This window comes from Vulpes lagopus, chromosome 12 (genome assembly GCF_018345385.1).
Source record: "Vulpes lagopus strain Blue_001 chromosome 12, ASM1834538v1, whole genome shotgun sequence".
NCBI classification, from domain to species: domain Eukaryota; kingdom Metazoa; phylum Chordata; class Mammalia; order Carnivora; family Canidae; genus Vulpes; species Vulpes lagopus.
The window spans coordinates 49,085,956-49,108,917 of NC_054835.1; the positions used below are offsets into that span (position 1 = coordinate 49,085,956).

Here is a 22,962-nt window from a genome sequence, read left to right on the forward strand (position 1 = left end):
GTAGCCCGTGGTCCTGTGTCTACTGGTGACTCACAGATCTGACTTCCCCAGCTTGCCTCCGAGCAAGGGCAGAGATCCATGAGGGCCTCGGCGGCACGCCTAGCACCTCTCCGGTGTTCGGCACCTAGCACGTATTCATTCTGAATGAAGGCAAGGCCGCCCGGCCACGGAAATGCACAGAGCAGCATTTTATACACATTGACCAAATACTTGGCCAAACGCAAGCGAATCAGCCACTCCCAGCTTCTCTGGCCCCACCTTCCCCATTCTCTTCTTCTCCACCATTCTTTCCTCCACCGAGATTGCGTCATAGTTTCGGTGTGGAAAAGACCAACATCTGTCATCCCCATCTTCCCTCCTACTATTGGAACTTCCAGAAGGTTAACTGCACACAAGCTGGCCTAACCGGAGGCTGCACCTTCCAGCATCCTTCCGGCTAGGTGTGGCCATGTGAACAAGTACCGACCAAAGGGATGTGAGTGGAAATGGCACCCACTACTTCTAGGTTGTGAACTAAAGGCCCCACCGCTTTTTCCTTTCCTGTTGTCTCTCTGAGTGGGAACATGGATGGACGTGAGGGCGGGGAGGCAGCTTCAATCACTCCCCCAGGCCAGTGGTTCTCAACCTTGTCTGGACATCGGAGTCATCTGGGAAAGTCTCTTTAAAAATCTTGATGTGGGGCACCTGGGTGGCTCAGTGGTTGAGCGTCTGCCTTTGGCTCAGGTCGTAATCCTGGGGTCCTGGGATCAAGTCCCACATTGGACTCCCTACAGGGAGCCTCCTTCTCCCTCTGCCTGTGTCTCTGCCTCTCTCTGTGTGTCTTTCATAAATAAATAAATAAATAAATAAATAAATAAAATCTTTAAAAACTAGAAAATAAAAATCTTGATGCCAGGGTTTCACCTCCAAGCATTCTGACTTGATTGAACTGGGTATGGCCTGGGCATCACGATCTTTCAAGGTCCTGGCAGATGTCCACACAAGGTGGGGAGAGTAATCATGACAGTGACTAGGGGATGAGTGGAGAAACAAGATTTTTTTTTAAAAAAATGGCCCTTAGGTCACCTCTCCTCCCTGGAATCCACTCACCATAGACTGCCTCTTGCCTTTGGGCAATTATGTGACCAAGTCAGAAACTCCTTCATGTCTGAACCACATCCTTCCTTCTGGGGTCTCTTCTGGGGTTACTGCTCCGTAGGCTGGACCTCACCGAACCCAGTCAGTGAATCCTGCAGCCTGCAGTAGTTGGTGCTGAAGATCCATGTGGACTTGGTTTCTCTTTAGGGCCCTGGGGGCTTAGGAGAGGAACCCCATAGCCGTAGGGTGCAAGTCTGTGCTCACTGGCTACTGGTAGACTAAGGTATGGATTGTTTTGCCTGTAATCTAATTTTAGACCAGCTTGGCAAATAAAGACATCAAATGAATTGACCTACCAAGAATGATCCAGACAGAACACCTTCCAAGAAAGATCCAGCCCATTCTGTGTGCTCTCCAGAAGTTTCCTTACCCCTAAATGAGTGACTCTGTGAGCCTAAAGGAGTGGATTCTGTGGGATGTAAAATGAGATGCTCTTTCAGTATTAAGTCATCTGTGCTTCCCTGCATGGTCAGCAAGCCCAGGTTTTGGCCATTCACCTGGCCACCATTCATCTCTAGAAGAATCAGGATGGATGACTCTGTAGCTGCAGTATTTATGGGCTAAATAAGGTAAATTGTCCAACGTTAAGAGCAAGATAAGAGGGATCCTTACCTATTAAACGAAATCTGATGAAGCTGAGGATTAAGGGGAGGAGCATAATAAGTGGTCTGGAGACCCACCTGAATCTTTCTTTTCCTATGAGAACTTTCCATGCAACTTTTAAGAAATGTTTTTTACCACGTGGCCCTTAATCTCAACACATTGTTCAATCCAGTTATAACCCCAGCAGGACCCCTGCAGGTAGCAAACACTCCAGGGCTTTGGGCAGAAACCAACGACAAGGGGCACATGCTCAGCAGCACGGGCAGAACCTGTAACCTCTCTTCTAGGATTTCTCAACAGTGGCACTTGATATTTTGAACGAGATCATTTCATTGTGGCAGGGTAGGGGACTATCCTGTGCTTTGTAGAATTTTAGCAGCATCCCTGGTGTCCCCCTGGATGTCAGGAGCACTCCCCGCATCAGTCCTGACACCCAAAAATATGTCAAAGTTGCCCCTCGTTGAGAAGCACCGCTCTAGACGAATTTCAAGAGGCAAGGAGTCTGATCCACAGCTACATCCCCAGGGCCTAGCACAGTGACTGGCATGTATTAGGTAGGGCCCAATAAATACTTGCTGGGTGAAGTATGGGAGAGGAGGCGGGGATGTACCAAGGCCCATCTGAGGATGCATCCAGAGGTACCTACCAGACTGCATGCAGCGGCCAGGAACATGCATGCTCAGATCTCCTGCTTCGGGGAGCATATGGACTGATGGCCACCAGAGTGTCCATGTGGTGGCCAGGCTTCCCCCGGGTCCTAACCAGTGACCTTGCATGGTGGAGGTGCTAAGGGAGAACCATTCTTGCCAGACGTAAGGACCTCCTCCTATGGTGACTTTGCCTCAGGGACACCCTAGTGGCTTGGTCAAAACTTTCCTGGAACTGCGCTGCCATCTGAGACTCTCCATTGCCCACTCCCCCTTCCCCGGAGGCCAGCCTGACAGAGGGTCCGAGAGCCCTCACACCCTCCAGCTCCAGCTCCCACTCTTTATCCTTCCCCCCAAATATCCCTTGCCCATCTAATCCCATCTTGTTTCTACTTCTTGGTGGATCTGAACACACCCGGCATTCTAGAAAGATGCCTTTCCCCATAGCCCCCTTCCTGAATGATGCCACACTCTGGGGTGCTCCGTTGATAAAAGTAACATGCACAAACCAATTTAGACAGGAAGGGAGTTCTTAAAAGTGATTCAGTGTGCCTTTGTCCCTAGAACCAAACAAGAAATGAGTTTAATTCATAAATAATAGCTCATAACTAACTAATAAAACCAGACACACACTAACATTCCAATCCAAAAGACTCTTACAAGTTAACCTTTTTTTTTTTTTTCTTTTATCGGTTTTAAGGCAGCAAGTAGAGTCCTCTGGTCCACGTGCCTTTCTTCTGCCCAAGGGAGTGAAGGTCAGGAAGAAGGGTAAGAATTGGCCATTGGGACCCCAATCAGCACACACTTCCCCATAATCCATCCCATCTTGTCTCTCTGGCCCCCAAAGGTGATCGTAATGCACTTTGGTTCCAGAACAAGCATGCCCATGGCCCCATCTGGCGGGGTCTGCTGGAAGCGTCTTCTTGGTCCACGGCCCCTGGCTCAGCTAGTTTTCCCCTCCTCCAGGCTCTCCCAGGGGCAGATGACCTCCTTTTCTATGCCCTGGTCACCCGATTCTCCTGTCCCGGTGTCCTCAGAGTCCATCAGACAGGTCCCACTCTGCGTAGGCACATCCATTTTGATCTGAAAAAAGCTTCAGGCACAAAAGGAAAGCAAGTGCTCAAAAGGAAAGCAAATCCTCAACATACCCTGACATCCTTGGAGAAGAGTGACATGCAAGTGTAGTTGCCAAAAAACTCTGTGTTTAGCAAATGGCTCGGTGGATTTCTTTTATTGGTGGTAGAAAGGGACTCACATTTTTTTTGCTGAATTGAGGCTGATTCGAAAGATGTTTTATTTTCATTTTTGAGGGGCTTCAATTTTTTATGGTTTTAATGAGTTCGGGATGTCCCATTAGGACATGCCTGCAGTTTAATCCTCAATCTAGTTAGACTGCCTTCTGATGAAGTGGTACCCCTGAGCAAAGAGCCTATTAAAAGCTCCAAGCCCATGTGTGTGTGTGTGTGTGTGTGTGTGTGTGTGTGTGTGTGTGTGGCATGGCAGCGGCTGCAAAGCTAGAACATTCCCTGAGTAAGGTTAGTTGGGAAGAATCGATAGACATGCTCACCCTCAATCCTTGGCCGCCTTCCTGCCTCTCCTCCCCCTCCCAACAACGTGGGCAACAGAGAACTAATAACCTCTGCCTCCTGCTGTCTCCCGAGCACACTGGCCAGGCAGAGGAGGCCAGGGATGCTCCGGTATCCATGGCAACCTGAGACCTCTGCATGGAGCTTTCTTTCTCCAACACCAGCCAAGGCCAAACACAGGCTCATGTTGATTGGTGCCGGGATACTCCCAACCGTCTTCCCCAAACCAAACATAGGTGGGGCCTAATTCACAGTTTTGCCTTGTCCACAACTTTCCTTTCTGTCACTGGTCCAGGAGCGATGGAGCACCCCTGGGAGTTTTCTGCATCCAGTAAGCTGCCTCAGGGCACTTGGGGTTCTCAGAAGTCAGGCTTGCAACGCCACCCACAATGGAGCAGAGAGGGGCCACCTCTCAGAAGAGACGCACTGTGGTTTTCACAGGAGTGACTGTAGAAGCAGGGATCCCAGCAAGCCCCTCTGGGAGTCCGCAGGTACATGCAGGAGGAGGGTGGGTGAGGCGAGGGCACCTCAGACAGGGGAGGGGACTGGAGCCCCCACACCTGTGGTTCCCAGGGCTGCCACTGGCCTTTCTTGCCCTTTAGAAGTGCGGTGGATTCATTAGAGTAACATTTGGGGAATGGGGCAGGGTGTGTGCTGAACAGAAGGGGGAACAGGATGAAAAAGAGAGACACCTGTTCCTTTTCTTTCTCAGAAAGCAGGGGAGGGCAATGCTGAGTTCCTAGAAACTATCTCACAGCTTGTTTTAATGTCTACTAGGCTAGAATCCCCGTTACCCAACCCACCAGCCCCCAGTTCCAGACCGTGTTCAAGCCACACAGCCCTGGTCCCCGCCACAAACATACATGCATACACATGCACACTCACATGCCCACAGACATATGTGCACTTCACTGTGCATGCTCCCACACACTGAAGCGTGCAAACATATACACAAATACCCAGGCATATGTACATGCATGCATGCTCACACACAGGCAAATGTGCACACACCCCCACAGACATGTGCACACATGCGCACACACAGGCATATGCACACATATGCGTGCTCACACAGGCAAGTGTGCATAGACCTCCAGGCATCTGCACGCTCACGCATAGGCACATGTGCACACTGCACAGGCATGTGCACCATGCACGGAGATACACGTGCACACACCCACACATGCGCACACAGCACAGTCCCTTCTGGTTCTTACTTCGCTACTCTCCTGGCTTTCTGTCGCGGCAGCTGCTGGCCCACATCCCCCAGGGGCTGCACCTTCCCGTGGGACACCGGGGGGCACTTGGGCGAGAGCCTGGCAAAGACGGGGGAAGCTAAGCAGCCCCGTCTCAGCAGCCTGCCGAAGGTCAGAGCCGCGCGGGCCTTGGCCGGGGCCTTGGGCTGGGGCCGGGGCCAGGGGCGCTCGGCCGAGGCCCCCCGGGCGTCAGCGTCGGTAGGCCCCGCGCAGGCCCCCGGCCCGCTGGCCTCTGCCTTGGGCTCTGAGCTCTCCAGGGCCACCCGGATGGGCGAGGGGCAGATGGCGCTGCTGGGCCTGCGGATGAAGCGGCCGGGTGAGGGGAAGGGCCTGCGCGGGGAGCGGCAGGACGGGGAGAAGGGGCTGGAAGGAGAGGGGGGCACGCAGGTCCCGGTGTACACGGCCAGGTGAGGGCTGGGCGCGGTGTGCTGGCCCGGCTGCAGGGAGGAAAGAGCCAGAGTGAGTGGCGTGGGCCAGGGGGGCCCTGCTCCCTCAGCTCCTCCCCGTGCCCGGAGCACAGCCCTGAGCCGGGGAGGGTGCCCAGAGCCACCCGCCGCAGTGGCACAGCCGCACGAGGCCTCCTGCCCAGGAGCTGCCCATCCCTGACCCCCGCCACGGTGCCCGGAGTCAGGCGGCCACATCCCAGACTGTCTTCGGGATCTGGGGCACCAGGTGTGGCCAGGCTGGCCTCCAGTTCCCCTCAACTCCTGCCCCCAGTGAACTGCACTCAGCACCCGCCACCCCCCACGCCATCCCTTCCCTATCCTTGGCTCCCAGCCTGAGGACTGGAGGCATCTAAACCCTGTGACGGAGCAGTGGAGGTGGTACAAGGAGCCCCGGCTGAGGCCCCGCTGGCTTGAGACCATCCACCTTGTCCTGGGCCCCGACCCTTGTCAATCTGGCCACACTTGGGGTGGACATGCTCTGGCACTTTCCACGCCTCCCACAGCAAAGCAGGGGGGCCAGAAAGACTGAGTGTGGAACCAGGACACGTCGGTGGAATGGGGGTGGATCTCAGCCTCCCTGGCTCCCAAGGCCCCAGAGTCAAGGAGCAGAGGGGCCGGAGTGCCGGACCAGGCAGGTGTTCAGCGAGGAAGCCCGAGAGAGCTTTGTCTGAGCCGACAAGGTTAAAATTGGAATTTGCAGGGAGGCTCTCTGCTGCCACCTCTCTACCCTCCATAGACGGGCCTCCGAGGGCCCATCGGCCCAGTTTGTTGTGCCCACACCAAAGTCTAGCCAGGATGTGCCGGTCCTGGTGGGGAAGGGGACCCTCTGGGACAGTTAGGCCAACGCTGTCTCTGAGAGAGAACCAGAAAGGACTTCAGGGAACAACAAACCCTCTCCAGAACTGACACAGCCCCACAGACGCCCGGCTTAGAGAAGCCTGCCTGCCCCCGGGGCCTGGGCATCATCCTGGGGCCAAAGGAGGGCAGCTCAGGGCGCTGAGCTGGAGGCAGCTGGTTTCCTTGGGGTGTGGCCTGATTTCCAGGTCACCCCGTGTGTGCCAGGCACATCCAAGGACAGCTTTTGGAGGAAAAGAAAGGCCAGGAGGCCACCGAAGGCTTTGCCACGGGGCACCGGGGGTGGTCTCCATTCTCCCCCACCAGCTCCCCAAAGTTCAAGCTCAATCCCATCCTGAAACAGCAGCTGGGAACCACTGATTCTGTTCCTCTGCTCTGGCAGCCACAGGCCAACAAACCAGAGCCAAGGCCCAGACCTGGGGCCCAGGGTTGACAGACTTATCGTTGTTAATATGTAGTGAGAATCAGCAAATAAGAGGCTCTGGGCTGAGCACTTTTCGTGGATCACTGCATTTACTTCCCAGAGCCACTTGGTAAGGTGACCAACTCTCATTATCCCCATTTTATAGATGAGGACACTAATGCTTCAAAAAATGAGCCCCAAGGACAGGCCACTGGGGACGATGAGGCAGGCTTTGAAGCCGGGCTCTCGGGCTGCATGTCCCAGGGCGGCCTGCACCTCAGCCCACCTCACAATCTGCTGCTGCAGGTGCAGATCCCAGCCCCAGTCAGACCCACCCACGGGGACTCAGGGACTGCAACTGAGGGACGGCATCTTCTAACAGACACCCAAGGTCACGGTTTTGTTATCCTGCCCAATGAGTTTGAGGAGCCCCACAGTATGCCTCTAACACTGTCCTCCTATGGAGATGAGGGCCTCCACTTAGGACACAGTCTGCATAACAGAGACAGGCATAACCATAAAGGGGAAGGACGCCTGGGTGGTGCAGTCGGTGGAGCATCCAACTCCTGGTTTCAGCTCAGGTCATGATCTCAGGGTCCTGGGATCGAGCCCCGTGTTGGACTCCACGCTCAGTGGGGAGTCTGCTTCTCCCTCTCCCTCTGCCCTTCCCCTGCTCACTCTCTCTCCTCTGCCTAAAATAAATAACATCTTAAGAAAGAGAGAGAGAGAATAATGATAAAAGCTTGCTCTAATTAAGGGGTCAGGAGACGATGGTTTGGTGAAAAGAGTTCGGCCCTATAACATATGAAGCATCTACTATGTGCTAGTAGATGTATGTGTCTGTAATGCCCTCATTCTAGAGAACAGAAAATTGAGGTCCAGAGGGGTTCATCACCCTCCCGAGGCTCTCACAACCAACAGGGACTGTGCTATGTAGGATGCTAAGGTGGTCCCTACGTTCCCGTCCCTGTCTTCCAGTGTGGGTGCAGACCATAAACGTCATATGACAGTCACTCCAAGGTCAGGCTACGTGATATGGCATAGGTGACATTAACAAAGGATTATCTGAGTGAGCCTGACCTCATCACACGAACCCTTCAGATCTGAGTCTAGAGGCCAGAGACAGACGTCAGAGAGGTCTGAGGCATGACAGGAATTCAACGAAGGAGAAATTCTCTGTTACTGGCTTTGAAAGTGGAAGGGGGACACATGAGAGGGACTGGGGCGGCTTCTAGGCGCTGAGTACAGCCGTCAGCTAAAAGCCAGCAAAAAACCACTGGGGCCTTCAGCCTTACAACGAGACACTGAACCTCACTGAGCTTGGAACAGACCCTTCCCAAGAGCCCCCCCCAATAGGAACACAGCAGCCTGGCATGACCTTGAGTGTGAGACCATGAGCAGAGGACCCAGCCCAGCCTCCTCTGGCCAACTGTGAGCTAACAAGCATCTGTGTCTGGCGACTTTGTTACACAGCAATAGACAGCTAACACAGCAACTAGATGAGAATTCAATCCCAGGAGTGGGTAACCCCACAGCCCCTGCTTCGTCAACTGATCCTGATGGCCATCCCATTGCCTGCGGGGCTCGGACAGGACCTGGGGTCCTGCACAGTAGACTGAAACAACAAAACTAGGAAATAGGCTTTGTTAAGAGAGATGGAGTGGCATCAAGGCTCTCCTCCCTCAATAAATTGACTGAGGACACCCAACCATGAGTCCTACTTTCTCAGAACCTGTGATAAACTCGTGATCACTTCCACTTTACGGATAAGAAAACTGAGGTTCGTGGAGATGACAACTTGACCAAGATGGTAGAGCTTATGACAGGAGGGGCCTCTCCATTTACTGCCCCCCGCACCCACCCAATTCTGTGTCCTCTGCTCACCCCTCACCTCCTCCAGCACCTTCTTTTCCAGGATGAATGACAAGACAGGTGAGGAAGTAGCGACTGTCCTGCTTGACTTACCTGGCCCGGGAAGGTCCCTTCTAGGCAAATAGCCATTAGCGCCATTGGCCCTGGACACCTGTAGCAGGACACTTTTTACCCCATCCCTCCGTGACTCTGGCCCCTCCCACAGAGACCTAGTCCCTCCAGCGCATGCCATGCCCACCATTGGTGTGAGGCAGCGAAGCAGCGGCATGCAAGGCACATGGCAAAGAAATGTGACACGCAGAGACACGGTGAAGCTCTGAGAGCTTGGTTTGTTTGGTCTTGTGCTGCTGTTTTATTATGCAAGAAGCAAACAGAACAGGGAGAGGAGCATGAAATGCAGTGGGTACACAGTGACATGAAAACACAATCACAGGCCTTTCAATGGAGTGCAAAGCAGGTGGTGGAAAGAGATGCGATTCATTTTGTCTAGAAACTGGCTGAGAATTTGAAGGAGACCTTGTGGCCTCCTGGACTCCCCCATCCTGTGAGCCACGTTCAGGTTCATCATGCAGTGTACACAGCGGCCCCTATGGTCCCTCCTTCCTTTCCCTTTCCCCATTGCCTCGAAAAGCCCATAAGCAAACTGGCTCCATGGAGAACAATCTACAAGGGTGAACCCATCATTCCTCCTACCTACTATCTGGTTTGGCACAGCCTCGCACAAGACCTTCCCCTTACTGTAGCCATGAAGCTGGAACCAGAGGATGGACCAGTCACTGTACTGTTGCTGGTCAGCCCTCTCATAGACAGCAGATATGACACCAATGCCCCACTCTCCTCCCTTCAAATATATCCTGGTCTCTGGAGAGTGGGGAGGGCCACACTGCAAGACTCTGAGAGAGCAGAGAAGTAAGATGGTTTAGGGAAACAAAGTTGTAAACACACTTCAGGAAATGCCCTAAATAATAAAGAATAACAAAGAATAATGAATCACTGTATGGGACGATGTTGACAGATGCAGAAAGCCCAAGCTTACTCTGAGACCATATGCTGCTAGGGATGGTGGTGATGATGATGATGATGATGATGGTGATGATGATGATTATGGTGGTAATGGTGGTGATGGTGATGGTGGTGATGGTGTAATGGTGGTGGTGATGATGGTTATGGTGATGATGATGACAATGGTGATGATAGTTATGGTAGTGATGGTGGCAGTGATGATGATGAAGGTGGTGATGATGGTGGTAGTGGTGGTGATAGTGATGGTTATGGTGGTGGTGGTGGTGGTGGTGGTGGCGATGATGGTGATGGTGGTGGTGATGATGATGTTCTTGATGATGATGTTGATAGTGACGGTGATGACAGTGATATGAGGAAGAGGATGGTGATGAGGAGGAGGACGGTGACAGTGATGATGGTTATGACACTGATAATAGCAGCTAGCATTTATTGAACAATTATATGCCAGACATTATCCAATGTCCTCTACCTATTGTCCCTAGCCTTTATATTATCACAATCCTCACAAGAACAGTCCTTTCTCAGGACGCCTGGGTGGCTCAGCAGTTGAGCATCTGCCTTCAGCCCAGGGCGTGATCCTGGAGTCCCAGGATCGAGTCCCATATCGGGCTCCCTGCGTGGAGCCTGCTTCTCCCTCTGCCTATGTCTCTGTCTCTCTCTGTGTGTCTCTCATGAATAAATAAATAAAATCTTAAAAAAAAAAAAAAAAGAACAGTCCTCTCTCTAAAAGTCAAGCTTTAAAATGAAATTCTACAGAGTAAATCCTGGTACTTTACCACATAGTTTATATTCTAGTATAATCTATACCCCACCACAGAGAAACTCAAGCAGTTTAAAACCTGGCATTAAGGAATTACGATGGTGTCTAAGGACACAGACAGCAGAGAATACCATAGTCATTAAATAGAGCAATAATGCTGTCCAAACAAATACTATTTTCAAAATACTGTTTGATTCTCAAAGATTCCAAGATACTGTTTGAATCTTTGAGAGTCAAACAGACCTTGCGGGGCTCCTGTTACATGTGCCACACAGAGCAAGCTAGCAGGAGCAGCCTCCACCTGCTGGAGCCCAGCAGCGGACACTTAGGAAACCTCAAAGCTGGGTAGGGACCTGTGGCTCCTTTGCTGCCAAACATGAGAGATTCTGGAGGATTCGCCCTCCGTCCTCCAGGCCTGACGATCCTGTCCCATCTCTGTGCTCTTCTGCTGTGCTGTACACCACCCCAGCCTCCATTCCATTATTCTGTCTCACCTTGCATCTTTGCATCCACGCACCCTTGTCAGCCCCTCAAGGGTGAAGAACCTCTCGTCCATTTTTGTATCGGCCATGGCACCCTTCACTGGGTGTTTAGGGAACACTTAGAGGACATAGCACAGAACAGGTGTTTAGAGAACACTCAGAGGACATAACTGTCACCGTCTGGGACTAAAGCCATTCATCTCCCACCTTCCTTCAGAGGGGTAGTGTCACAATACTTATGGACACTTATTAATCCCATCAAGCATGACAGCCAACTTTACACACTTGTGCCTCTCATTAGACTGTGGGATCCTTGTGTATCTGACATTGGGAATGTTTCCACTGATATGTGTGGTGTCCCTATGTGCCCCTGGTCATCTGCTGGAGGGTGAGAGACCTGTCAAGCAGACACATCTCACACATGAGGAGGGCGATGGCAGATGGTTGAGTCAAAGATGACCTTGACGCAGTCTGTAACTTGAAGAATTCACGATGCATCTGATACCCCGCCATCCTCACCACTATTGCACCGGGCGTGTGCTCTCCACTCCTAAGAGGTAACTAGAAAGGGTAGTGAATATGCACTTCTGGTTTCATGCTTCTCTAGCTTCCCTAGTAAAGTAGGACAAACAGCAGGAGAGCCTGGTAAACATACTCTCCCAGGAGTCTGAGGGCAAAGCCTAAACCTGCCACAGCCAAGCACGAAATGTCTTTGATGTCTCAATTTTTAGCTTAAAAAATTCATGTACATTTTGCATTCTAATTCATAACACATTCATGAGTATTTTAATGCAAGAAAATTTAAAATCACCTAAGTTTCATCTCATTTTAAATCTTCAAGTAAAATGGAAGCCCCGGGCTGGGTACCCTCCTGGAATTCGCAAAGTCTGTTTCAAGAAGTATGGATCCGGTCCCAACCCCTCACTTCATGAATCAGGAAGCAGAGACAGTAAGTGACTTGGTGAAGACTACATGCCACCTACCACTAGCCTTCTCCAAATCCAGGGCTCTTTCCTTTCCCTCCCTTCCTCCTTCCCTCCCTCCCTTCCTTCCTTCCTTCCTTCACGTGATATATGCTTCTGCAGAACTCAGTACCTCAGGCGTTAGGCTCCAAGTGATGAGACATGGCCCTGCCTCACATCACTCAGTACACAATGGCCATTACCAGACACTTCTGCTTGGGGTGCCCTCCCTGAGTTGAAAGACTCCAACATTCTTCAAAAGAGAGATGACCAAAGCATACCTCTGATTGCTCTTCCAGAGTGTAAACTAGTCTATGACTGGGGAAAATGGAGAGAATAATGGGATCATTTTGCTAGCATGAAACCAAGAGCCACAAACTCCTTGTGATGACCTGAAAAGTCCCCAATGACCTGGTCTTGCCCACCTCTCTAAGCTCACGCTGTGCCATGCCTCCTTTGCCCATGAGGCTCCCTTTGCCTAGCTTTGCATTCACTCCAAGCTGCTTCCCCACAATGGGCCTTTACACATGCAGACAGTCCCCTCTGCCTGGAAAGTTCTCCCTGCCTGCCCACATGCTTCCTATGTCCCACTTTTTCTCACCCTCTTATATGTTACCACCTTGGAGAGGCCGTCTTAGTGTACACAACCCCCCTTTTTCCTATCACAGCATCGTATCCATTTCCTTTATAACACCTTGTACAGGTTTGACCACATAAGTGTGTTGTTGTTGACTGCAATGATGGCTTCAATTCTTCATCCTTCCTGTCTTCTCGTCTTTTGCAACAAAACTTTACAATTTCTCTCCCTAAAGAGATAGAGTCTACTTCCTCACCCCTTGGTTCTAGGCTGGCTTTGTAACTTGATTTGGCCAAGAACATGAGGTGGAAGACCATGCACCAATTCTAAGCCTACACCTCAAGACTCTATGCATTTCCACTCACTCCCTTGCAATTCCACCATCAGCATCAATCATGCCAGATCATGTTGAGGCCAGGCTGTCGGAGGACAAGAGACATGAGAAGTAGAGAAGAATCATTCCACTCATCCCAGCTTAGGCTACCACAGACCATTCCTCCAGGGATGGGAATGAGCTCCAAGATCAACAGAGCCGCACAGATGACTCTAAACCCATGAGCAACAGACCCGGACTACTGGATGCCGCTCTAGTTTTGTGTTTGTCAGCAAAGGTGGTGATACAGTCGGCTTCGTTATTTTTTGTCAGTCCTAGACTATAAGCTCTATGAGACAGAGACCATGCCCACTGTAGTCACCAATGCCTCGTACATAATAGATACTCAGTAAAATGTGTCATATGAGTCTTTTTGCTGTGCTATGTCGGTTCCTGGCTCACTGACTTACTCTATCTCCTTTATGTTCTTACACAGGTGTATGAGGTGAGGCTAACTAACTTCAAGGATTACCTTGTATTCCTCCCGAGGTCAGAGTTAGATCTGTTCTCCCCTTCCACCCTGACCAAGGACTGACCTAGTCTATAGCTACACAGGACGGAAGCACCAGCATCTAGAAAATATCCAAAAGAAGTACACCTGGGTGGCTCAGTGGTTGAGCATCTGCCTTTGGCTCAGGGCGTGATCCCGGGGTCTTGGGATGGAGTCCCACATTGGGCTCCCTGTGGGGAGCCTGCTTCTCCCTCTGACTGTGTCTCTGCCTCTCTCTCTGTGTCTCTCATGAACAAATGAATAAAATCTTTAAAGAAAAATAAAAGAAAGAAAGAAAATATCCCAAAGAGTATTATCTTTGACCCTAATTCATCTTGAAAACGTCCAGGTGTTTACCATCTCTCTTCCCACGAATGCAGATACTAGCACCTTTCCTTTACCCACAATGAAGCTCCTCAGAAAGCTATTTCCCCTTGACTGTTCTGGAGGCTTCTAGCCTCAGTCCTTCATCCCTACCAGCTACATATTCCCCTGGTAGGTATCAGGGGACGGGTAGAAAAAAGGGAAGGAGAGAGCTCACCAACCCTCCCTAACTGTGACCAAGAGCAAGCTCACCAGGGATGTCTTAGCAGGGCCTTTCCAGGAAGGTATAGCAGGGGAGTCCTGGGGACCCTGCAGCTAGTCCCTGGGAGGGATCTCAGACTCCTTTAGAAGCAGAGTCTAAATTGGGGAGGTGGGGTGAGGAGGTTCATTAAGCTATCTGAAATGGATGTACCTGAAAAAACTATGCCTTGTGGGAGTGGAGGGGCCTCCTCCATCATTTTTCAAAGCAAATGGTGGCTCATGAAGCAGCCTGTTTTCTCTATGCTCCCACCGCAAGAACCCCCTCAGCAACTGAGACAGGTGACTTCACCCCACCACTGGCAACCCTGGCCCTTGGTGAGCTGGAGCTGGGGGGTTGGGGGACCTAGCTCTAGCCGCCCTGGCATTAGGAAGTCCACCGTGAAGGAGGTCGGGGGAGTATGGGATGAACCTGCCTGCCCCACTACCCCACTACCCCACTAATGGGGAACAGCATCCTCTAAGCTCTGACCCTGTCTTTCTTTGCTCGCACCATCCCCCACCCCACCCCCCACAAGAGTCACAGATCTATTTAGGAGGTAGCTCTCTTTTGAGTTGGCTCCTACGGTCCAGCTTGCTCATGACCTGGGTGATATCCACTGTATTGGCTGCTTCTCGAGCCTTGGCTTCTTCTTCCAGCTGCCTCAGGATGACGGGGCTCGGGCTGGAACGCAGGTGGCGCCGCATAAATGGGAGGCCGGAGCTGGAAGGAAGGACAGGGTGGCGGTTGGTGGAAAGGCAAGTGGCCCACCCAGCAGGGCCTCTGTACCACCTGATGGGAGACGGAGCTGCAGGACCAGAATCTGGGCTTTTACCTCATTTTCCTGGTGAGCCCCAAGGGGGGCCCTCAGAGTCATGTTCCACCTTAGCTCTTTCTCCCCCATTGTTGGACGGACCAGATGAGTACCAGTTGCCCTTGGATTTTACACTAGGCGCAAGGAGGGCTGCTGTGGCGGTGATAACCTGCCTTCTACAAGGGTTAGAAATCAATGTGTCAGCTGAACTTCCCGGTGGGCTCTTCCTGAAAGAAGGGGGCTCCAAGGGTTCTGGCCTCAGGGAGCAGTTGGAGCATTTGTTTTCAAAAGCCAGGGATCTGGGAAGGAGGAAAAGAGCTGGGCTCCCAAGAGGGAGAGGCTGGGCCAGCAAAGCAAGGGGGAAGAGGCCTGGAGAGGGTCAGTGGGCTGGTGGTACTGTGCATGCACCGGATGAGTCAGGACCTCAAAAGAAGTCAAGCCTGGGTTCCGGGGACCCAACTCTGTCTACCATGGTCTTGGGGACCAGGTGAAAGCTCTGGGTGATGCAGGTAATTGGGAGCTGCGATGCCTGGAAAACAAGCATTTCAGCAGCAAGGGCGGACTTAAAACCCAAGACCTCCCCAAATCTCTGGACTACAAAGGCCCAGAGGATTCTTGTATCTGCCCTAGGGAAGAAGATGAGGGCTCTCCTACCAGTAAGTCAGGCCTGAACTTGGGTCTCCCACCAGCCCTGCCAAGGGGAAGCATGGAGCTCGATTTAACTGGTTCCAGAGAAAGTAAGTTTCATACGTCGTCTGACGCTCGAGAGCCGTGGGACAAACTCACACCCACCGCAACCCCCACATATGTACAGGCTGAGCTTCCCTCGGTACAGGAGCCTTTACACAGGTATTCTCACTCACAGGGACACCACCACACCACAAGTGCCCACTCCCAAGCCAGTGGTGCACCGGGGCCCTCGTGCCACACCAGCACACAAGCCCCCGCCCCACCTCGGGGTGCTCCAGAAAAGATCCCAGCTGATTTATCAGGTCTGCCCCAACTTACAAAATATCTGGAGAGAGAAATACGAGACTGTCCTCCCTTCCCCACTACTTTCTGGCAGAACTTCTGGAGAGATTACACTCCCTTCTGTGGCTCAAAGGAGAAGCTTTCAAGCCCCCAGGGACACTGAACTCCCTTCCTTCCCCGTAAACCTAGAAGAATAGCACCACAGAGACTTCCTTTCTCTCCTTTTTATAACAGGGCCATTATCCTCAAGAATGAAACCAAGTTGGGTTGTTTTTTCTAAGCTCCTTTGATAAAGGCTCCAGTCCAACCACCCCTCTTTTGAATTGAGTTGGAGTCGCTGGAAAAGAGCCCAGCGTGGGCTGAGCCGGCAAACAGGGGAACATTTACCAACCATGGGGGGACAGGCCACGCGCTGGCTCTGGGAAAGCCTCTGCCAAAGTCCCGTGTCTTTGTTCAAGCTGTCACTAGGCTCCTCTTTTGAATCTTCAGTCCCTACAGAGTTTTCTCGCCCTCCCCCCCTCCCCAGAATGAGTTCAAACTGCCCCTCGGAACATTTCATCCTTTGCCCACGGGTTCTGCTAGATGGGATGACCCACCTCTCCAATGGGGAAGGTGCACACGAACCAGTTAACAGGGGATTCGCAAAAAGGGGGTCCCTGGCATCAACAAGGATGCTTAGAATGCCCCTGTTCATTTCCCCCATTAGTCTGCTGTTTTTCTGGGGGGTGTAGTCGGCTTTCTAAGGTCTTAGGACTTTCCAAGGATCCGAGGACATGGCTAACTTAATTCCCACAAATTAGTTTCAAGGTGGGCAAGCGTAGCAATTAACAAACCAATGAGAGGCTTCCCTTTGTGCAAGGGCAATGATGGGTCTGATAATCAGAACTTTCTCGAACCAGTGTCAGGGAAACCAAATTTACTGGCAGTTAATTACTAAGGAAATCTTGCTAGAATGATTTCAGGGCATTCTGAAGCCAAACAAGGCAATCATACCCTTAAGAAATCCTTCCCAGTCCCCAATATTTTCATCAAGCAAATATCTCAATCATGGCCATTTGGCTGAAAAAGACCCTCACTTCCCTGTAAACAAAACAGCAGGCAACCAGCAATTAGAGACCACTCTACTTGCCTTCTTTTGGTGGTTCCCTGAGGTTCAATAGCTTTCGCCAGCATTTCTTTATAGATTGGAGATTTTAAATAGCGAGCATAAGAATCCTAGGGGGAACAAGAGAAAAACAGTAATTAAGAGAGGGGAAGTGTCAAATCAAACGAATATGCTTGCTGTTTCCAAGCCCTCCCCGGGCAGTGAGATGACAAAGTTAAGGGAATCTGCATCCTGTGTGAAAGGCATTCAGACGTGTGTCTAAAGCAACGGTCCTCAACTGTGGTCCCCGGACCAGCGGCATCAATTGTACCCGGCAACTTGCTAGAAGCACATATCTTTGGGCCCATCCGATCCTATGAAATCAGAAACCCCCAGGATGGGGCCATCGGAGTCTTAAAACAAGCCTCTCGCCGATTCTGACACACTTTGGCTGCACTGTGGTCTGTAACGCCCTGCGCTAACATCCACCTTCTGGGAGGTAAGCGTGAGATGACAGGCCACCTGTACCTTACCTCTCCCACCCAGTATCTCCTTCCAAGGAAAATAAGCAGCCATGAGCATGGAGCCCACTTCGAAGCCCACAAACACCCCCTTCTGCCCTGAATTTAGATATAAAAGCAAGAAAATAATAAAAATAAATTTTTTAAAAGACCAAGAGTCCGATTTCTCTTGGATGGCTATTTCCTGGACGTTGGCAGAATCAGAGAAGTCACTTCATGAATGCTTGTCACTTCCAAACCAACTCAAAACTCTCGTTATAACAAATGGGATGAGGCCCACAGCAACAATCCAGGGACTGAGTTTTTTAAATTTATCAAAACGGTACCATTTTAAAGACTAAGTGGTAGCAGTAAAAGTTATGAGGACCAGGACAGAGTCTGGGAGTGGAGATTATAGATCACCGCGTCATGTTGAGTTTATTGCCATAGGACACAGCCTATAGGGACACACAGTCCACTAAGTGTATGTGTTGTTCTTAAGTTATGCATGACTCCGTTTTGTTCTGGCTAGAATCTGGCTTCCATGGGTGTCTCTGAAAAAGGCTGTATAAAACCACATTTTTAAGAATCAAAATGTATGTCTAAATACCCAAAGGAAGACCATTATTAAGGAAGTGAGAGTCTTCTTGTAAGCTAAACAGAGAAACCCCACTGATGGAAAATAAGTGGAGAAAAGTGGTTCATCTCGCTTCATGAAAATTCTAAACTATTACATATTTTAGAAGCAAAGAAGGGGTGCCTGGGTGGCTCAGTAGGTTAGGCATCTGCCCTTGGCTCACGTTGTGATCTTGGGGTCCTAGGATGGAGCCCCGTGTTGGGCTCCCTCCATAGTGAGGAATCTGCTTCTCCCTCTTCCTCCTCTACCCCTCCCCCAGCTCACATTCTCTCTCTCTCTCTCAAATAAATAAAATTTTTAAAAAAGAAAAGCAAAGTAAAAATATCTCTTTATAACACAATATACATAAAACACTAAATAAAAGAAATATAATTAAGGGAAGCTAATAAAAATTTGCCACTCAAACAAACCACCATCATATAAATGAAGGTTTCTTTTTTTTTTAAATGAAAGTTTCTAGAGATACTTTGCCATAAGAATAACTGTAGTAATGTGAAGTTAAAGTGAAGAAAGTCTTATTTTTTAATATTTATTTATGAGAGAGAGTGTATGTGTATGCATGTAAGCAGGGAGAAAGAATCTCAAGCAGACGCAAGGATTGTGTCTGAGCAAGGAGCCCGATGGGGGGCTCGTTCCCACTTCCCTCAGGTCATGACCTGACCCAAAATCAAGAGTCAGCTGCCCAATAGACTGAGCCATCCAGGACCTCTGAAGAAAGTCTTCTTATGACATTAAGTAAGAAACAAACCTCTCTTAGGCCAACACCAAGCCCCAAATTCTAATTTCTTAAGAAAGTGACTAATATGTGTCTTGGGTTCTTTTTTTTTTTTTTTTTTTTAACAGTTTTCTAAAAATTCCCACCATGTTCACTTTTCATTAATAACCCAGAAAGGCAGGATGCCTGGGTGGCTCAACAGTTGAGGGTCTGCCTTCAGCTCGGGGCATGATCCCAGGTCCTGGGATCAAGTCCCACATGGGGCTCCCTGCAGGGAGCCTGCTTCTCCCTCTCCGTGTCTCTGCCTCTCTGTGGGTCTCTTGAATAAATAAATAAAATCTTTAAAAAAAATAACCCAGGAAGGCCACCTGAATTCCCACAGGGTTTTACCATCATCACACCAAATCTGTCTCTTTCAGATACTAAACTCCTCCCCACCCCCAACCTGTGATACTTGCTTAGGGTCAGGGCCTCCAGAACTGCCACATTCTATGCTAGAGACTAAGAGGTGCCTTCAGATGCAGGCGGACACAGTTTGGCTCTTGACTTCACCTCTGAGGAGACCCTGGATTATCTAGGCCTTGGAGAAGCAAGTCCTGCCCCATGGGTTGTCCTTGATACAAAGTTCCATGCTTTGCACCGTGACAGCACCTCCCAACCCCCCCCCCCGAAATAACAGCTATTGTAGCAACACTCTCATCACCAGGGCATGAGCGCCTGTACCACTACTGCAGAGTGACAGCCCAAAAGGATGCACACAGCATCTGAGCATCTGTAAGTGTCCCCCCATCCCCACCCAGCCACCAAGACTGGAGCCTCTGGGAGGTTCCAGGCCAGTGGATGGGTGGAAGAGACTGTTGACAACACTGTACCCCAACACCAGCAGAGCAGAAGCCACACAGCATCTCCCTTTGCTCCCATAGGTAAAGACTTTTCCAGGTACCTGAGAAGGGAAGGGCATCCTGGCCCCAGATCGCCATCCGCACAGACCCCACCTACCTTCTTCATGAGCATGTAGATGTGGGTTTGCGCGGCATCTAGCACGTAGCGGTGGGGATGCCTCAGCCCCTTGACTGTGATGTCCATGGTTTTGCCATCTATGTTTATCCACCGTCTCGCCCCTGGGGCCAAGAAGAGCCTGGAGCGGGGAGGAATATGTTAGCCAGTAGCTCAACCAAGTCAGCTAATGAAAGTTTACAGCTGCTTGGGAGGGAGGGATCGACATGACTCGGGTCACCCAGAATGAAGCAGGTCACTGGGAATGACAGCAGTCCTTCTTAAGGGGACAGTAAAGAGTCTCAACAGGTTGGCAAGGGACATTTCTTAGAAGCAAGAAAATGTCAACACCAGTATTCAGCAGGTGCGTATTTAACTTCAGTGTTCCCAACCCCTGGGGGAGCAAACAGTCGGTGCAGCAAGGCCAGCCACTGGAAGACAGAATCCAATTTCCTATTTAATGCCTTTTGCTTTATTGACAAGGACTTGGGGCTCACCTAGAACCAGGCCGAGACATCCCCAAACAGGGGTTCCAGGGCCTCTGCTCTCCCTTGGCCCAGTCTAGAAGTATTTAAAAATCTTTTTTCAAAAGAATAAATAAATAAAATAAAATAAAATAAAATAAAATAAAATAAAATAAAATAAAATAAAATTCTTTTTTCAAGTCATCTCTACACCCAACATGGGGCTCAAGCTCACTACCCTGAGCCCAAGAGTCCGATGCTCCGCTGAGCCAGCCAGGCTCTCTAGATGTATTTAAAAATGAATCTCGGGACACCTGGGTGGCTCAGTGATTGAGCGTCTTCTTTCAGCTCAGGTCATGATCCCAGGGTCCTGGGATCGAGTCCCACATCAGGCTCCCCACAGGGAGCCTGCTTCTCTCTCTCTGCCTATGTCTCTGCCTCTCTCTGTGTGTCTCATGAATAAATAAATAAAATCAGGAAAGAAAGGAAAGGAAAGGGAAAGGAAAGGGAAAGGGAAAGGGAAGAAAAGGAATCTCCTATGCTGAGTCAGGAGGCAGCCACAGCCCCAGCACCCAGAGGGCGGATGGCCCCAATGAGAACCCAAACTCAGCCACATGGCTCTCCAGCATTTCCCGTTTTGACTTGTTTCAGAGTTAGAAATCCATGAATGTTTTGCCACACCCTGAAGCTAGACATCAAAATTTTGGAATTTAGACTAAGACACTGTAATAGAGGAGCCTAGGGAAAAAGGAAGCTAGCTGTTAGAAAGGTGGAGGCAGCAAGGATTTTTACAGCTGATTTTTGGAGTTAGGAGTTGTGTGTCGTGGTGTGTGAGTCGGTCAGGTACCACTGTTCTGAGCAAGGACGTCAGGGGACCTTCCTGGAAGGAGAATCCCACCCGCACCCCCACTTCTCTCCATGTGCACAGTCCCCCCTGTGGGAGGAGGTGGGGACATTTCTGAGAAAGTGCAAGATGCCCCCAAGTATGAGGCTGTCGGCGTTACTGGAGCCTTTCGGAAAGTTGCAGTAGCCCATTCTGAGCCTGTCGGAAGGACACCAGACATCCAAAGGGGCAAGTACTCAGGGCGGAGGGGCCATCTGGCCTGCTGTCCCGACTGAAGCTACAGTCTGGTGGCCAGCGGGGGCCGGTCCCAGCCCAGCACACAGCTCGGCTCGCGGCTTAGGCTCTGAAAACCACTGCTACGTGTATATGAACTGAACATGCTGGGCACTCAGAGCCCAAGGCTGGTGTCCACTACGACCAGGGCAGAGAGAAGGACTGGCAGGGAGGCCGGCCCAGCTCAGCCGGGGGGCGGGGGAGGGGGCGGGCACACATCTCAACAGCTCTGCAGCTCAGCGGGCCCAGGTCTCGGCCCACCTCCTCTTCCTCTCCAGAAGAGGCAGGCCTGGCCCTCTGAACTAGAACCCTGGGTTCTTGGGTAACATGGAGGGCAATTTTGGGGAGAAGCAGGCCTGGAGCAGAACAGACTCACTGCTGTGCTGAGCTAGCAGGGCCCAGAGCCATTACATGCAAAAGAAGAAATGAGCCCACATTTGTACTCCAAGCTGGGGGCCCCATCCCAGAGACTTGGGGACATTCCCTGACCTCATGGTCTTCACTTCTCCAAGCTGGCAGAGGATAGGAGGCTTTCCTCTTCCACCTGTTGTCTCTCTCCTCTCTCTCAAACCCGCACACACGCGCACACACACCCCTCCCAGGACATCTAAGGGGGTTTAGTCAAAAACAAAGCAGTGCATTATGACTCTGGGCAGCTTGTTCTAACTCCTGAGCACATTCCCCTGGGAACGGGGCAGGGACACCACGCACCTCCCCAGCCTTTCTCCCGAGGAAGCCCCAAGCCTCAGCGGGGATGCATCTATCTATAGCACTGGCAGCTGCAGAGCCTGAGCCCACACCAGGAATGTGGTCCCTCCCCTTCCATCCGAGGTGATGGGGTGGCCAGCGGGGGCAGAGGAGGGGCCCACAGGGAGGCTCTCCCAACAATCTGGCTAGTCCTCACTTGTAAATCTCCTCTGCTTTCTCCTTGACCTTGGACTGATCTCCATACTTCAGATCTTCACAGGCTTCCCAGAATCCCAGATTCTCTCCTGCACGGGGAGCAGAGGTCCACGCAGACAAAAGCCAGGCAGGAACCAAGGTGGGAGAAGAAAAGAGGAAAGAAGAGAGATGGGTCAGCAGGGGCGGATTCAGTCCCCATGCCCCAGGGAGCATCTCCCCTCTGCAGAACACGCCCAGGCCACGCTGCGAGGCTGGACAAAACACCCCTCGAGAGGAGGAGCCGAGTCTTGCTTCCAGAGCCTGGGAGAACATTGTTCACCTGCCACTGCCCCGCACGTGGTCTCTGAAATGAACCAGCCTGGCACCCACCACGTTTGCAGCCACGTGGGCCTCTCCTGGGGTCAGAGGTCCTATCAACACCCAGGGACTGTCCTGGAATGTGACTATAGCAAACACTGCTTGAACAAGCTAGCATAGGATAGGCTTGTACCCACGTCCTGCTTGCTCCCCCACAGGCTTTCTTCATAAAGCCCCCGTTCACCTCGCTTATGCTCAGCAGCTGCACATGACTTCTGCTTCCTTTGTGTGTAGAGACTCCCTCTTTCACAGCCCCCTGTGTGGCATATTCCAGCCAAAGGTCCTTACAGAGCGGCTGCTCCAGCAATTATGGACTCTCAGGGAAGGCCTGGCCACGGGGGGACCCAGAGGAGGCTCACCTGAGCCTCA

The 22,962-nt window shown here is 51.2% G+C and overlaps 1 protein-coding gene across 3 annotated transcripts in view; it reads right to left on the reverse strand.

The window, feature by feature from the left end:
• Positions 1–2,945: 2,945 nt before the first annotated feature.
• RGS9 (regulator of G protein signaling 9) overlaps positions 2,946–22,962 on the reverse strand; it is a 69,951-nt gene continuing 49,934 nt past the window's right edge. For all 3 annotated transcript variants that reach the window (XM_041723708.1, XM_041723707.1, XM_041723709.1), the window contains exons 14-19: positions 22,238–22,325; positions 19,756–19,894; positions 16,950–17,035; positions 14,640–14,757; positions 5,191–5,666; positions 2,946–3,480 (exon numbers count right to left, since the gene is read on the reverse strand). In XM_041723708.1, the coding sequence (XP_041579642.1) occupies positions 3,330–3,480; positions 5,191–5,666; positions 14,640–14,757; positions 16,950–17,035; positions 19,756–19,894; positions 22,238–22,325 (1,058 nt within the window). In that variant the 3' untranslated portion in view covers positions 2,946–3,329. The remainder of the gene's footprint in view (positions 3,481–5,190; positions 5,667–14,639; positions 14,758–16,949; positions 17,036–19,755; positions 19,895–22,237; positions 22,326–22,962) is intronic.